The 18182-nt window shown below is 32.3% G+C and overlaps 2 protein-coding genes across 2 annotated transcripts; both read right to left on the bottom strand.

Moving 5' to 3' along the window:
• Positions 1-817: 817 nt before the first annotated feature.
• Positions 818-3500, bottom strand: LOC141692356 (uncharacterized). The gene is made up of 3 exons (XM_074497167.1): positions 3375-3500; positions 1187-1375; positions 818-1015 (listed from the first exon to the last, which is right to left on the bottom strand). The coding sequence occupies exons 1-3, from the start codon at positions 3498-3500 to the stop codon at positions 818-820; spliced, it is 513 nt and encodes a 170-aa protein (XP_074353268.1).
• A 14053-nt stretch (positions 3501-17553) lies between these two features.
• Positions 17554-17916, bottom strand: LOC141692347 (uncharacterized). Its single transcript, XM_074497156.1, has one exon. It carries the CDS (start codon positions 17914-17916, stop codon positions 17554-17556), a length of 363 nt encoding a protein of 120 aa, XP_074353257.1.
• Positions 17917-18182: the final 266 nt, after the last annotated feature.

The raw sequence follows: 18182 nt of genomic DNA, 5'->3' as shown, positions 1-18182 counted from the left end.
ACCACCTCTTGCTTGGATATTCATAGGTCCACATAAATTAGTCTAAACCAGTTCTAACACTTTTTTGGGTCTATTCCCCTTTGCCTTAAAAGGCTTTTTTAGTCATTTTACCTTTTAAGCAGGATTCGTAAACTAGAAATAGCTCAAATGCCAATGAGCTTAAACGCCCATCTACTATTAGTCTTTAAATCATCATCAAGTTAATATGACATAATATCAAGTACCAAAGAAATGTTTGGTTTAAACTAGAAGGTTCCTTTTTTATTAGAGGTAGAAAAATTGTTGTTCAATTCCCTATGTTGTAGATGCAGTGCAAGTTGACTAAGATTAATTATATACAAATTATCTTGCAATGTACCAGAACATATAATTTGTTTATTCATCATAATAAAAATATTACGATCAAAACAAACATAATAGCCATCCAAAGCAAGTTTAGAAACCAAAATCAAATTCCTTCTAAAAGAAGGTACATCAAGACAATTGTTCAAAACCAAAATCCTATCAATACCAAAAGATAAAATAATGACTCTCACTACAACTACTGCTACTTTCATAGCATCATATATGAACACATATATCTCGCCATCTCTAAGCATTCTGGATTGCTAGAACCCCTGCATAGAATTACAAACATGGTTAGTGGCTCATGTATTTACACACCAAGTGCTTGGAGATATAGCCGCTATATATGTTTCTATAACTAGAGAAAGAGACATACCAGTATTGTTTGTCTTATTAGGAAGAGAACAATCATGTTTCCAGTGACCCGACTACTTACACCCCAAGCAATTTACCTGAAGTTCTTCACTTCACCTTAAACTCTCACTTCCTTCACAACTTTCTGTGTCTGAGCCTTTTTCTTCTTCTTAGTAACTTTCAGCTTAGAAGAAGAATCTTTCTCAACCGGATTCACTTGAACACTCTGTCGAAATAATCCTTCAGCTGCATGCAAGTCTGTCAGAAGTTCTGCAAAACTATACAACCTTTTATTCATGTTATAATTCAAGCAAAACTGCTCAAAAATTTTGGACAAGCTCATAAGAATGATGACAACCTAGGTTTCCCCATCAAGTTCAGCACCAACGATCTCTATCTCATTCAGATGTGACATCATCTTGAGAACATAATCCCTTACAGGCATTCATTTAGCCATTTGAGTGTTCATTAAAGCCTTTATGGCTACTTGCCTAGTAGCTATATTTTGATCTCCAAAAAGTTTCTTGATATTAAAGAGAATATTTGTAGCAGTGACCATAGACTGATACTGCAAAACATCTGATATTGCTGCCAGAACGTAACATCGTGATATTGCATCAGCCTTAATCCACCGCTTAGAATACTCTTTCTCACTTTCAGGAGCATCTTCAGTAGGCTAGTCAGGTTTGGGTTCATAAGTACAAAACTTATACTTCTCAGCAGTCAACACAACGTCAAAATTTCATTTCTATTCAATGTAGTTAGGCCCGAAAAGTTTCATATCCTTAAATATGGTGAATAGTGGATTAATGCACATTGTATCATGAAAATCATGCATTAAAAGCTATCACATAAATAAATGATGCATATAATTTTAAGACATATTGGTTTTTCTAACAACTACTAGAATTAATGCACTAACATTTAAACAACATATGTTTTCGGTCCGCCGTGATATGTGACAGGTATACCACCTAAATTTATTTAAATGTTACTTCGGTCCTATTACTAAATAATAGGCCATGTGGGGTAGTCTATATTATTTTTCATGGCTAAATATATACTGTCATTAAATCTTAAATAAATCATAATTTAATCGAAGTCCACTGTTTGATATATTAAATATAGTTAATTCCCAGATCTGGGAGAAGTCACAACAGTTTCACTTAAAACCCACTTTCTAGCTAGAATTCTCCATATTCAATATCAAAAAGGGTATCCTATAATTATTCGAGTTTTATGAAACTTGGCACAACACTTTTAGTGATATGCAGTATACCTTTTAATATTCATTATTAATTTAAGAAATTTATTCTAGTAATTATCATAACAATCTAGACCCCATAAATTACATGCCACAATGGGTGACGTATACACAGTTAATATTTGCCTTAGTGTTAAATTACATACAAAGAATGATGGAGACCGTGAGATTTAATACCAAATTTATTTCCTCACCCACTTAGTATTTTTTAGCAAGGATTTTAATCTAAATGCATCGTCCTATGTTATATCTTCAAATTCCACATGTATCATATTTATAATATAAATAAAAAATAACATAAAAACATGCTCAACATGATTAAAATAAAAATATATCAATATTATGTCCATGTCGTTCTAGAATACTAAGGTTAACATCATATACCATGAAAACACACACAAGGCTTGTATAACGGTAATAATCAAAATAAGTGGAAAATATGTAAAATAATAAAAAACATATTAAAACCATCCACTATATACATACATATATAATTATGACATGGACATCATATCATACAATGCATAACCCTAGAACCAGGCTCTGGATTCCAATTGTTGGAACAATTGAATCATGGTGCTATATTTTATGATATATTAAACTAATGAGTACAGATAGAATATTAACTGTAATTTCTACAGCGCAAGCAATTTAATTTCATGTTCTTTTATTGTATTACCTTATTTCGCTTGAGCGAAGTGTGGCCCTCGATCTCCTAAGGTTTACCTCTCCTCAAGCTTTAAAGTTCTTGGGAAAATTGTTCTTGGCTGCCTCCTTGTGCGGCTACTCCAAAACCCTAACTTTTTTCCAATCGAACTTTAGCCTTTAGAGAAAGAGTATATATATATATAATGTTATATATATTTCAAATGAATAGTTCAGTATAATTCATAACACTTTCATCGTTGTGGAGAGCTTTTTGGGTAACCAAAATTTCGAAAAAAATCCTAATTATTGGTTGGAGAGGTTTTCAAAAAAATTGCGCAGAACTAAAGAAATACTTTACATAAATATAACTAATCATAGAAATTTCCCGTTATGTGGATTTGAGGAAAATTCAAATGCAAATGCAGTTTTTTGGTGTCATTTTACACAAGAAAAATGAGGATTTTTTATTATCCTTTCATGAGGGGCGTAAGGAAGGTATCTACTTTTAAGATGTGTTATTTTTAGCTACCAAACTTCTAAAAAATTAAATGTTTGCTAAGATGTTAATCATTTCATGAGGTATATGGACCGAAAGAAACAAGAAAACTCATGGTCAATAACATAAATCAGCAAAACGGATAAGGATATGGTTATTCATGTATTATGAGAAGATTAGAAATGTGAATGCCCCAAAATGTATAATATTTTCAAGAGAGGTCTTGACACAAGAAGAGAAAGTAGAAGTAAGTCTTCCGGATCTTACACTTTTTGTGGATGCGTCCATATCCACATCTACAGAAATGGTAGGGTTAGGAGATGATATAATTTTTCCTGCAAATAAGAAGGTCCAGACATCTCTCTCAAAACCATTAGAAAACACATCATCCATTTTTATGCCGAAGCACTGACGATTCTAGATGGGTTACCTGAGGGCGAATGATTGGACTTTCCGTCAATATTATCTTTTCAGACTCCTTATCTTTGGTTCAAGAGGTGAATAACACAAATAAATATCAAAATGAATTGGGAATCCCCCTCTCGGACATTAAAATGCAATTAAAAGAATTCTCGGAGCATCTGTCTCCCATGTTAATCGTAATGTAATATAGTAGCTTATTACCTGGATAAACATGCACTTCAACTAGATGTTAAATCCTTATGGGTGGAAGAAATTGTTCAACATGCCGAGAATTGGTCTTCACTACATTTTAAATATAATTCCTAATAGATTAATATGACAAGAATGGAAGATGCCTCTGGTCCCCAAGCCATAAATTAGTTTACCGACTATATCTATGTTAAGTTTACTTGTTTTAAGAAAGAGTAAATGGTTAACTATAAAATATTAGATATACACTAGTTTAAGGTGATTACTGAACATGTTTAACACTAGAGATTGGCAGAAATAATGCTACATCAGTATAAGTTTGATTATAGGTATGGTCTACTAATATAATATTAATATATGTTATAGTCGTTTGAAAGTTTGTAGTCTTAATAAAGGATTACTGTCAGCTCAATATAAATATATTTATACATTGTGATATATGATTATGAGATGTAATATTCTTGTATTTAACATATTTTTTATTTTTACAAAGTTATAAGATCTGTGTGTAACAATTTGCAGGGGGATTAGTCAAGTAGTTTGGGATAACGCCTTACTTATTTTTTTCAAGAATATTGAGCTTTGCTGTTATACCATCGTCGGGGCTTTTAGTACTACTTCGGTGTACTGATTTGCGGAAAAGAGTTCCACTTTTAATAATTCGTAATATTTGATGTAATACAATTAGCCTAGGGGGACTACTATTTCACATGCTATTTCTACAATTTGCTTAATTTTGGACCCTGTTTTTTTTTATTTGTCAAACATTGTGAAAATGATGTTTTGTGTGAATTTCATCATGATATCGCGTGTAGGGACATGATGTTTATCCTAATGAAAAATAATGTTTATGTTTTCTTGGATCATTTTTCTTTTCAATCATCCACAAGAATAATATTTACCTACTTTAGTAAATAGGCTTACAAATTATATTTATAATAAATAAATTTATTTACAGAGGTGAAATACAAATATTTTTAATGGATATTTATAATTCATAAATTTGACAAGATTATTATTGAGTACAATTTCACGTAAAGTCTAGCAGAATTGATGTATAATCTCGCTAAATCTAGTTGATTTATGTAAAGATTATATGAAATTTTCAAATACTTATGAATTTTAACGAGATTTCAAAATTTAAAAATTACACAAGTAAACCAATTAAAATTCACCATTTTATTAAATCCAACAAAATCACGATAAGAATGTTTATCAAGTGAATAACCATGTTTTCATAAACGTTTAATATACACAATTTTATGCAACGATAAAGGTCAAATTTGATTGTGTTATCATTTAAATTAAATATAAAAATTACAATTTCATAAAAATTGTACAGTTATTTAAAAACATGCATAGTTATATAAATATCGTCAATTTTTGGTGAAAGAGCTCTATATGATTTAGGATCCACCTGTAGCTTATTCAAGTTATAAATGTGTGTGGTAAGAAAATAAAAAGATATGGAATGTTTAAAAAATTAACACCGATAAATTATTATCAGAGAAAGTCAGTTATTTTATCCAGACTCTTATCTTACTATATATCATTTTATTTGGGTGTATAAGAAAAAAAATGTTTACTTGTCTCCCATCGCCCTAGTGACATGGTTCTAGGGGAACACCACTCAGGAGTGGTGTTAAAATAAGAAAAGTACAAAATCTTAAAATTTATTACGAAATTGAAATAATAAAATGTCTGAACAAGTTTATAATGGAAATGGATTCAATTGATTTGTGAGAGAAGATTTATAAAGCGAAGATTGGAGAGGCAGCAAATGGTCGTAGAATAAATGTAAATGTGAAGACGAGTGCTTAGAGATTAAAGATGTTGTTGCTAGACGACTTATTGGAGAAAAGACGAAGCTAAAAGTGTATTGGATGCTTTGAAGTATGACCATAAGTACATGATTGATTCATATATATGAAAAAAATTGAGTTATATAAATTTTTTCATGAACAAGTTAATTTTGACGTGTAAGGCTTTATAATGTGTGTTCAAAAAAGAATGTCCAAAGAAGACGTTCTAATATTAATTGCTATATGTGAGGCATTATGATAAAAACATATTACTTGATGCTCGTTTGGAGTTCTTATATTATCTTTAATCTTTAGTACTCGGGCTATGCTGAATTAACTTATTAATTTTATTACTATTTTATTATTAGATTTTATTAAATAATATTCTAAAAGAGTAATATTACATTTATAAAATAATTTATTTTTATACATTTTTGTCCAGATATATAGAATTTTGTAGAAATTGTATTTGGTAATAGCTCTTATATTTATTTATTTAATTGAAAGGTGCATACCGAGATAGTCCAATCTAGAAACAAGTGTCAACTTTTAAATCTGAACACATGTACTCAGGCATGAATAAATGTCATTGTTAGATTAAAAGAGAGAATTATTAATCAATTTATTTAATACAATATTATTAAATGTAAAACTATAAGGCAGAAGTGAGAATAACATAGGGGATAACAGGAGGTACAAACAGATACGTCGACAGGCATAAAAAAGAAGATACAGGTTTTAAGTATTAATAATCTTTTTAGTAAAAAAAAGTAGAAGAAAAGTTGTGTGTGAGTTGTGGCTGAACCGAGAGTAAAGGATTTCTATAGCTTTCGGATTTTGGGAGTGATTTATATTGTAAGTTAAGAATTCACCGAGAGGGGTTGAACAAAACAAGTTAAACTATTCCTCAATTCTCTTTTTTCCTATATGTAAAGTTATTTATTTATTTTACAAATAGCAACGCGTTATATTTTTCCTCTATAAAATATGTCTATTGTGTTAACGTTTAGCACTAGAATAATTTTTAAATGTTGTTATTTTAGTAAACTAGCAATTTTACTGCTATATTGATATGTCACTGGTTAGTTTTTCATAAAAATATGGGTGAATTCTTGCTGATATATTTCTTGGAGTCTAAATTAAGTTGAACAACCTCTGTTTTATTAGAGATAGATTTCCGTTTAATATGAAACTTTACAAGCCACATGAGGCCAGATTGATTTGGAGTAAATTAATAACAGTATTGAATGCAATACAAAAAATTTGGAGCAATACAAGGTTGATAACCTTGTAGTGATTTTGGAGATTTGTTCAAAATGGTCGGGGGATCGTTCAGTTTAATTTTACATGTAATTTATCGAAGAATAAGAACGTGTAAATTTGAAAATGATGATAAGATTTCAATATGGAGAGAATTGGTATTTTTTTCACTCTTGCTTTTATCAATTTTCACTAAAAAATTTCTTAATATTCCTGGATAGTATAACTTGCTGAGCAATTTTTTTATGCTCACTTCTATTTTTAATATTTAATAAGAAGAGCAGGAAATTGATAAAGGTCTTGGAAGGTTCAAAGGAAAAGGAAGTGGTAATTACTGACTTGAAGAACTAATAATGGATCTAATATATAAAATATTCTATCTTTTGTGCGTGTAGTATCAAATACACAACTGGTAGATATTTTATTGTATAAGATAATCTAGTCAAGTCTCTAATGTTGTTTTGAGATTCTAATGTGCTTATGTTATGAATTTGTATAAAATCTGATACAGTAATGTAAGATTATATAAGAATATTAATATGATTTTATAAGAAATTATGATTAATATGATTTTATAAGAAAATTATATAAGAAAATTAATATGATGAATGATGCTAATGAATTTCATTATATATGAATGAAATAGTATGTTTAATATGTTTTTATAAGAAAATTATGGTCTGTTATCAAATAGTAATTGCCTAGTAGATTACGTACAAGTATATCTTTAGGTCATGCACAAGAAACATATACATATTTATAGAATATCAAAGATTTCACCGAGCAAATTCCAATACTGTGTGCTATTTAAAACTTTATATATATATATATATTAGAAAATGCAAATAGTGAAAAAAAGATCTTTATAAAATATTTTTAATTTTAAAGGTGTTGAAAATACTAGAATGTATAGACCGCTATCATATCGGTAAAATATCCATTTTTTTTGCTATAACCGCAACTCAAAATTTAGAAGAAGTTGTTATACTTCCTCTTTAAGGATTTCAAATTTTATGTCCAAAAACAATTGTTTCGCGTATCAATGACACCACTGTTCTCAATTACATTATAATTCTTTTTGAAATACCCTGCATTCTAACTTATTTTAGTTTTCACTAAACTTTGAATAATGATTTAGATATTTTTATTATTATTCAATATATTTTAGATGTTGTACGTGTTAGTCATGATAACATTGATGTTGTTGGTGAAGGCTAAAAAAATGAGATTTCAAAATATTGACAAACCAATAATATTCTACTAAATTTCTAGTAACTTTTAAACATTAAGTAGTATAGTTATTTTGTTTTCTTATCTGACAATTCCTTTTATTTGATTATTCATTCAAAAAATTGCAAGATCATTTTATGAGGACAACTAAATGAATTGTGCGATCTAATTTTATAAAATAAAGTCTGTGGACCTTTTTTTTAAAAGCAATTAAATTGATGATAATGGGTACAAGCTAGTTTGGACACTGGTCCCAAAAAAAAGCCTAAATACTATTCATCCTAACAAAATGTCACCAGAAAATATTTAGAACAGAGGATTTTTTTTATCGTAGGTAACCCGCAGCCGCTACCCTTCGGGTGCGCACTGGGTAAATCCTACGGGCTCACGCAATAGCCTGCAAACCACGTGAACCAAGGTAAACCGCATTTAAGCGATAGGCTCTGGCTCAGGAGACATAATCATAAATTCTCCTCCCGTGGGATTCGAACCTGTGACCAAGAGGATAGTTTTCCTCTATTTAACCAACTGAGCCAACCCTAGCGGGCGAACAAAGGATATTCTACAAGATACTCGTGAAAGTATTATTATAAGACTTAACAAAATAAAAATCTACAAACCATAGTATTCTTATAATGACTAGTTAGATAACAACCAATGACTAACTAATATAACCAAACTCATTGAAGAAGACCATTTCCAACTGAATTCTACCAAGAAATGCTCAATAATTACCAACTAAGTCCAGTTATGTGTTCCCTCACGAGCAAAATAAAGAACCAACCAACATATATGCTTCATGTTCAACCTCAGATTATTGTCCACCTTGCGCTTCTAAAGCTGGAACCATAACTCAACCAAAACACATTATACGACCCAAAACACTATAAGTATACCACAATACCAACACCAAGTACTTAATATTTTTCCCCAACAGGCTCCAAGTTTTTTCAATCTATCTGCTTCATAGTGGGGATTCTATCAATTTTTAAACTCAGTCTTGGATTCCAACAAAAATTCTTTGATACTCTCTTGACAATCATCACTATAACCATATCTAACAAGCTGAACACACTTAATCAACTTCAAGGAATCAGAATATATTAAGCAATGGCAATTTCTTCAAGCACCCTCCATAATATTATGAATCAAAAAATTCATTGCTTCAAACTCACGTTGGTAAGCTGCCGAATGAGCTTTAACAGGACCTGAGAACATGAATAATAGATTACCACAATTATCTTTCAAATATACACTTGTAATAATACGACTTTTTAGATTATTAACTCTTAACCGAAATTAATAAAACTTCAATAATTAATCCTAAATTTTAATTCAATGATGAATATTACAAAAGTGCAACTAAAATGAAAATCGAAAAGTCAATCCACTCAAAAACTAAGGTCCTCGAATTTCCATTACTATCCAACTCGAATTTTAGACGAAACCTGAAATTGTAAGTAATAAGCTATACAGCCCAACAAAAAAACAATCGATCCAACTAGCAGGCCAAGTAACACATACACATATAACAAAATATGATTATCTATATGATAAGATATACGAAAAAATACTTTCGATACATATTTTTATTCTTATTCGATATGCACAGTATACATACCACATAAAAAACAATAATTCAATACCCATAATCAATGCCACGAATACTACAATCCGGAGATAACAATCCTAAATTTTCAGAAAAATGTCACTAAAATCCGGTGACTACGGCACTAAATTCTTATTTGATATATTCACTAACCATGGCATAAATCAGAGATCCAAAGTTAGGGATGGCAAAATAATCTGATCCGACGAATACCCGATCCGAAACCCGAAATTTTGGATTTACCGAACCCGATTTTTTAGATTTGGATTTGGATATGGATTTAATTTTTAAACCCGAAATTTTTTGGATTTGGATTTGGATATTAGGTATACCGATCCGAAATCCGAAACTCTATCCGAACCCGAAATCCGAAAAAAACCCAAATTATTATTATATATATATATAATAAATGTATATATATAATATTAGAATTTTATATATTACATATTATAATATTATATAATATATCTATATTATAATATACATTATAATTATATTATTATATAATTTTTTAAACATATATTTTTATATTTATGTTAAATATTAACTAATTATAAAGTTTAATAAAATATAATTATTCAATCATTTAAACGGGTGATAAGCTTTATAAGGTTAACAAACATTTATTAGTAATAAATCTAAAAAACTGGGTATCAATTAAGTTGATTTTTTAAATATTAGCATAACCCATAATAACACAATTAATAATGTGGTGGAGTGGTTGAAGATAACACGTTAAAACTCTTTTTCTACAAGTCGCGTGTTCGATCGTAAGCACTTGAAATATCAATAATTATACAAATTTTCAAATTCCGGGTTCGGGTTCGGGTTTCGGGTTCGGGTACGAATATCCAATTCAAAAAAAATTTGGGTTTCGGGTATACCCGAATCCGATCCGAAATCCGATGAATCGGGTTCGGGTATTCATTTTCGGGTATTTTTTGGGTTCGGGTCGGGTTCGGGTATGGATAAAATTTTCGGGTTTGGATATGGATTCTGCAATACCCGATCCGACCCGATTGTCATCCCTATCCAAAGTTATCATCAAGATATCACATATATACATCGATACATATTCTATAACTCATAATACTTTCAAATATTTAATCACTTAACCCAACTTTTGATATTCAACTATACACGCACAACACACAATTTTGAAAATACTAGTAAGATCGATCGAAAAATTAACTCAAAAACTTACCATATCTGAAATTTCCCTTTTCGACACTCTAAACGATGCTTTCTTAAAAAACACGAAAGTTGTGGATAACGAAAATACTTTTCCGAAACATCCAAAATAACCAAATTCTGACTTACAATGAATTTCTATAAATTTTACAAGACTGCTGATTTTTGTGGAAAAAACACCTACGAATTTTGGTATTAAAGATGAGGCAAGGGAATATAATGTTATTATAATGTTACAAAATATTTTTTCTTAACCTACAAGTTATCAATATTAAATTTTAATCAAAATTCTAGGCCCAATAGACTAATTCAATTTTAAATCATAATCATTATCAAATTATTATCCTTTTCTATTATTCTTTATAAATTTTAAAATTACCATTTATAACATCCAAGCAAACAACCGAATGCATATTGGACCCAACAACCCACCACAGGTCCGTCCGAAAAAACTAGCAATTTGGTACACATTAGTTGTCGACTTGTATCTATAAAGGTACCAAACACTCTTATTCTTATTGATGTGGGATGTTACACACACCTACAGTTATTAACAATGAATATAGATCTTAAGGCTTCTATAAGTCATTTTGTCATATTTGTTTTAGAATCTACAATTCACCCTAGAAAAAATAATCATAAATAAACCACCCAAATATGAAGATAATACATGTTTGATTTAAATAAGAGAATTCATTCATAAATAAAAAACATCAAAAAATTAAAATAAATTCATAAATCAACGAACCCAAAACCACTCTCCCCAAATTTAATTTCTGAATAACTAGTAATCAGCTTTCATTACATCCCAGTGATTATTGAATTGCTTAACAATCTACTTTACAGCTGATTTTTGCTTCTTAAATTCATGGTGAGCCATACTCCACCCTTTGGTTGTTTAAAGTTCCTCCAACCTTGTTACCCTTTATAACCTCAGTAACACATAACTCACAAAATATGACATGTAACTCATACGTTCACTTAGCGGATCCAAATCCAGATGACCCTTCCGCCTCTATCTCTGTCATCCGCAGACGATAGATGAGAAGTACAGGGGCAATTGATAATACAGAGCTTCTTTGAAAGAGATTAGGCGAAATTTTGAAAGAGGCGTATAAATGATTTGTGTGGATAAGGAGCTGCTAGGGTTAGTGTAAAACGAAATGGGAGAAATGGGTATATGATTGGATTGATCTGAAACGTGGGCTGAAATGGGATTCTACCGTTGAACCCAATTTCATATTTTGATCATATATAATGCTATATGGTCATTCTGCAAGAGCTGTAAAATGAATCATCCTAATTGATAATGGGTTTTCGGCCCATATATGATAAAATGTGGTGGTCCCAAATAGGGATTTAACGATCTAGAATAGAACCTACATGAAAAGATTAATAATTGGACGGATACACCTCGTAAGTGGATACTGTTGTAAGAGAGACCCGTTCAAATGTTAATGTCCCTGGTGGCTAAATGATCAGTCCTGTATGCCAGATCAAGTATTAAATAACATGTAAAAAATGTTGAAATATATTTATTTTACTCAAAAGATTATCCCGAGTTAGCAAAAGATGTCTTTATATTGAATTCAACTAAGTTTTCTACAGCTACAAATCTCCTGCTATTGAGGTTTTTAGTTTTTGTTCGTAATACTTATGGTCCTTAATATTTTTTGGCATTAGAAAATAATTAAATTTAATTTTTATTGTTTGTTTCGTACTTTTCTTATCTTGAAAATTTGTAAGGTAATTTTGGGAATCTCCAAGCGCTTGATTTTTGTGTATTATATTAAGGAGAATTACGAGCGCACTAGAATCTCATAAATATTACATATATTTTTTTTAAAACTCCTTCAATGTAAATTTTAAAAATTAAAATTCTTTTTTAGGTCATAATGTTAGATAAGGCAATAATTATAAGAGAAAATTGTGTGTGAGGTTGACCTCAAGTAACTTAAATAAGGTTTTATTATATTTTTATAAAAATACTGAATGAAATTTTTATAATACTGAAATATGCCTATGTATTTATAAAAATAACCTCTATTTATATTATATTTGTCTTAACCTCAGGGGTGGTATATGAGGAAGTGTCAACTCTAATTTTAAAAGACACATGTCTAAATAAATGTTAAATACCTTGTCTTTTTAATATTTTTTTTAAATACCTTTTTTAAAAAAATATTTGTGAAAAGTATTTTTATAATTTTGCAACCATATCTACAACTGTTATGGATAAAAAAAACTATGGTGTATTTAAAGCTGTATTTATTAATAGGGTTCGTGAGCTTAAAGGCTCTATTTGACTGCTCTCGTATTTCGTGACTCTGCATTCAAAAGATGCATACGTACCTTGTTGTGTGCAAAGGATCAAGTCAAGAACGTAGTTCTGATTTATGGGGTGAGACCCCTTATATAGGCATGAGATACCCTTGAATTGGATTAGTGTTAGAAGACTTGGTGGACAAGTCTCAAATTTATAATAGACTTTGGAGTCCTAAAATGTAAAAAATTGATCCCTTATTACAGTGAGGTTTCTTGGAGTCCAATCTTCAAGGAATTACACCCTTATTTAAACTCTACTTGTCAGCTGATTTTTTCCATATTTACTAATTACGATATTAATTAATATTCAATGTTTTGGGCCTTTCTAATTGAGCTTTATTTATAACCCAAATCGAGCATAATTAATTCCATATTAATTATGTAATCAAAAATTATTTTATTCTCTATCATTCCCCCCAACTTCTGGAAAATCGTACAAGATTTCCTAGAAGTCAAGTTTCTTTATTCCCTTGCAGGGTTACGTTTTTAATGTAAAGTGTGAAACGACCTACACATTTACAATGATTTCCCTTATCCGAGGCTTCAAGATATTTTCTAGAATTTTCATTATTTTCCACGCTTATTTTCTTACCTTATTTCTATTTTTAGGAATTTTATGGTATTTTTCCAAAATTCTCGGGGATTAATTATAAAGTATCTCTCGGAATATATTTTCCAAAAATTGCATATAATTCCCTAAAAATTTCCTAAAATTTCTAAAATTTTTTTGAAAAAAATCGACCAGGAACTTATTTTCGACCATGAATCCATTTTCGACCATGATCCTGGTCGAATTATGCTCCCATTTCTTCTGCTCGTGAGTTTTTCGGTCAGAAGGATTTTTTACCAGGATCATGACCGAATTTCTGTCAAGATTTTCCTAGGTTTTGATCCCTGACCGAATAATACACTTCTGAAATTCCTACTCGTGAGACTTTCGGCCAGGATAGATTTTGACCAGGATCCTGACCGAATTCTGGTCAGGATTTTCTTTGGTTTGAATTCCTGACCGAATTATGCCCCCATTATTCCTGGTCGTGGGTTTTTTGACCAGGATAAAATTCGATAAGAATTCTGACCGAATTTAGGTCAGGATTTACCCCTTGACTTAATTTTTGACCAAACTAAGGTCCCATAATTCCTGGTTGTGGGTTTTTTCGACCAAGATGAAATTCGATCATAATACTGACCAAATTTAAGTCAGGATTTACCCCTTCACTTTATTTTTGACTGAATTAAGGTCCCATAATTCCTGGTCATGGGTTTTTCGACCAGGATGTAATTCGATCAGAATACTGACCGAATTTAGGTTAGGATCTACTAGGAATAAAAGCTTTATGACCTTATTGGTCTCCTTTGTGGGACTTGTATGACCCAAACTTGTTTGGACTTGCCAAGCCGGCCCTCATAATTGGGCATGTTAATCCTTTCTAGAATCTTCTAAATTATGGGCCCTTGAGCTGAGCTTTTGACTGGGCCTGTCTTTTTATTTTTCTTGACTTCCCAGAATGTTCAGGAGTTTTCCAAATCACTTTTATTATTACTTTTAATATCCTGGAAGCTTCCAGAATTGGGCCCAAGCTTTTTGGGGTGGCCTTTTGACCGGTTATAACTAGTTAAAATTCTCCCTCTACCGGCCCAATGACCGGCTAGGGGCACTATATTTGTGTGGGTGAAGTGAGATCACTTCACACTTCACTTCTCATCTCCTCATCTCTTTCCTCTCATTTCTCCTCTCTTAACCTCCTAAGGTTTTTCCGGCGGTAGGCCAAATTTTTCGGTCATGATTTCTGGGTTTGTGCTCGAAGGTCAATTGAATCTTCATCTTCTTCATCCAATTTCTGGTTTCAAGCATTCATCCCATCTCCATCAATGACGGATAAGAGTGCAGAGAGGGTTGTTAAAATTGCCTCAGCTTCTAAAAGAGGTAACGAAATTCAAGTTTGTTCATCTTACATGTCTCTTTTAAATATGATTAACACTAGGGGATGAATATCCATCTAATGCTCACTTAGACTCTTTCAATCACTGCAATAAATGGCATAATGTTACTGATATTAACCAGCTTAACACCACCTATAATATCCGTCCTCTCCTTAGAATAGTTCCTGTAGATGGCTGTACCCGTACTTGTCATTGGAAAATAGATACCCTTTTTATATATGTTGATGCATTAACTGCTGGATTTAGATTTCCATTTCATGAGTTCATTCCTAGATTATTAGTTGACTTACAATTTAATCCTTGTCAATTTTCTTCAAATGCCTGGGGGAATATATTGTGCTTCATGGTCTTATGCCTTAGGAAAGGTTTTCACCTCTCCGTAGCCGTTTTTAGAAAAATCTTTCAATGTTATCCAGTGCCCAAACCTCTTGTGGTTGGGTTTACATTAGGCAGAGACCCAAATCCCCGTAAATCTTCAATAACGCCTCCATCCCTGATAACAACCAGCAGTGGAGGGATAGCTTTGTTGGGTTGAGATGGGAAAATGGTGATTGGGCACACTTTTTAGATCTTCTTTTGGTAAAGTGAGTGATGGTAGTTCCAAAACAATTCACTTATTTGATGAGGAGAACCACATTTATACCGAACTTATAAAAGATGATGACAAAACCGCGAGTTGGACTTTATTGGAAGAGTTTTCTCTAATCCATGTCGGACTCTCTTTCGTCACTTTGCAGGGTATTTATTTTCCCATTTTGTTTTCTTCTCTATTTTTCACCTTTACTAGCATAACTTATCCTTGTATTTGTTTTCCTTTTAGCGGCTCAAGAGATTAATAACGCCATTGTTCCCGTTATTGAGGAGACGGTCGGGATGAAAAAGGCCAAGTTTGCGGGGCTTGATACTCGAGATAAGGCCACATAGCCTAGCTTTTTGAGGAAACACAAGGAGCCTATTGTTGAGGCTTACTCGGATGGGACCGAGGGCGGCTCGGCCAATCCTGTTTCTCCACCCCACACAGGCTCATTTCAACCCTTATGGAACTTTCAGCGAGGCGACATCGTGATTGGCTCGACTAAGCAGTCATGGGATTGGTCTCATTACTCCATCACCCCAATGTTGTGGTCGGGCAAGACTTAGAGCGTGTGAAACTCATATGAGCCAAGTCCATTGCTTCGGTATGTCTCTCATCTTTTTCTAAGTTCATTTTCTTTTTTGATAACATTATTATTTCTTTGTCTTATGTTTTGTTATTGTTTCAGAACAATGCTTACTTCGAGGAAGCCGTTTGTCACGCGTAATCTTGGAAGACGGCTTCAGAGAAATCCGACAGGGCCTTAAAGAAGCAAAAGATCAAATAGTCTTCCCTGGAAAAGAAGTTGAAGCATAAGGATGAGGAACTTTCAGAAGCTAATGCAGAGTTGGTCAAGCTTAAAGCAGAGCGAGACATGACTATAGATGTTTATCCGGATACAGATAAGTTTACAAAGTCTATGCGGGTCATGGATTGATAACACGGTATTTCTTGAGTGCTTTAGGACTGTCTGAGGATCGACCATTGGGATCGTAAATGATGCGTGTCTATATATTAACCCGGCAGACTACCCTTGTTCGGACGATGAGGCCCTCCTTCAGAGGTTCCGTGCTCGTGTGATAGTCTCCGAGGACGTCCCCCGTACCGAGCTCCTTCCTCCTGAGACATCTTTCAGGGCTGCCATAGAGGAATCTAGCTCTTCTTCTGGTGAGAGCGGCTCCAAGGGGACAACCGACGAGAGTGAGGGAGAGGATGGCATGGATGTTGAGGGTTCTCCCACTCATTGATATATTTATTTAGCCCTGTGTGGCTGTTTATTTATTTAAAACTCGTGCTTTTATGCGTTGAACTATTGTCCTTGATTTTTATGCACTGAACTATTATATTTATCTTCATTTTCGTAGTTTTATTTGCTTATCATAGAAACTTAATGTCGTATACTGAAACTTCATAAATTTTTTAAGTCCTTGGGATCCATCACTTACATAGATTTTTATAAAACTAAACTTGAAACATAAATCCTATTGAACTGAAATATAAAATCCTAAGGAGCCAAATCTCATGGTTTCTCTGAATCTTATTGCCAATAAATAAACTCTCCTTTCTAAGGAACTATATAATAAGTCTTCAGGTTTTGAGCATGCCAAGTACTTGGTACTTCATCCCCATCCATAGTTTCCAACTTGTAGGATTCTCTTTCTTGAACGCTTTTAACCTTGTATGGCCCTTCCCAATTTGGGGCGAGTTTTCCTTTATCTCCTACTCCAGAGGCTTCCACCTTCCTTAAGACCAAATCACCTTGCTTGAAGAATCTTTCTTTCACCCTCGGGTTGTAATAGAAAGAAGCTTTCTTTTTTATATTCCATAAATTTTTCATGTGCTTCATCTCGCACTTCATCTATTAAATCCAGGGCTAACCTTTTCCCTTCCTCATTTTCTTCAACATTGTATGCTAGGATTTCTTGGAGACGAATGCGATATCTCCACTGAAACGATCATTTCTTCCCCATATGCTAACATAAATGGTGTTGCTCCTGTTGTGACTCTACATGTGGTCCTGTAAGCCCAAAGTATTGGAAATATTTCATCTACCCAGTTATTCCTAGACTTCTCAATCCTCTTCTTTAACCCATCTAAGATAATCCGATTCGCCACCTCTGCTTGCCCATTAGCTTGAGGGTGGGCTACGGAAGTGAACCTTAGATCAATCTCATTCTCCTCACAGTACTTCTTGAATTTCTCATTATTGAGTTGTATTCCGTTATCAGTCACCAAGATACGTGGAATTTTATATCTGCACATGATATTTTCCTACAGGAATTGTGCAACCTGCTTGGTCGTAATTTTGGCCAAAGGCTTGGCCTCGATCCACTTAGTGAAGTAGTCAATAGCTATAATCAAGAACTTCCTTTGCATTGCGGCCATGAGAAAGGGCCCAAGTGTTAGTGTTTGTGCCCTAGAGATAACACTATGATGTTTTAGTTTAAGATATTAGGATTATCAATATGTATGTTCTATCGATTATTCCCTTTATAATTTATTAATTCTTAATTTACTGCGATATAAAT

Source organism: Apium graveolens, chromosome 2, assembly GCF_009905375.1.
Source record: "Apium graveolens cultivar Ventura chromosome 2, ASM990537v1, whole genome shotgun sequence".
NCBI lineage: Eukaryota > Viridiplantae > Streptophyta > Magnoliopsida > Apiales > Apiaceae > Apium > Apium graveolens.
The sequence above is the reverse complement of the archived record's forward strand: the minus strand, read 5'-3'. Positions and strand labels throughout refer to the sequence as shown.

Excerpts from the sequence above, each read along its gene's own strand:
- LOC141692347 (XM_074497156.1), bottom strand. The coding sequence starts at position 17,916 with ATGTGCAGATATAAAATTCCACGTATCTTGGTGACTGATAACGGAATA.
- LOC141692356 (XM_074497167.1), bottom strand. The coding sequence starts at position 3,500 with ATGGATGATGTGTTTTCTAATGGTTTTGAGAGAGATGTCTGGACCTTC. Across the intron at positions 1,376-3,374 it reads TGGACGCATCCACAAAAAGT|CCTACTGAAGATGCTCCTGA; the intron begins GTAAGATCCGGA and ends AAACCTGACTAG. Across the intron at positions 1,016-1,186 it reads AAAATATAGCTACTAGGCAA|TTTTGCTTGAATTATAACAT; the intron begins GTAGCCATAAAG and ends ATTTTTGAGCAG.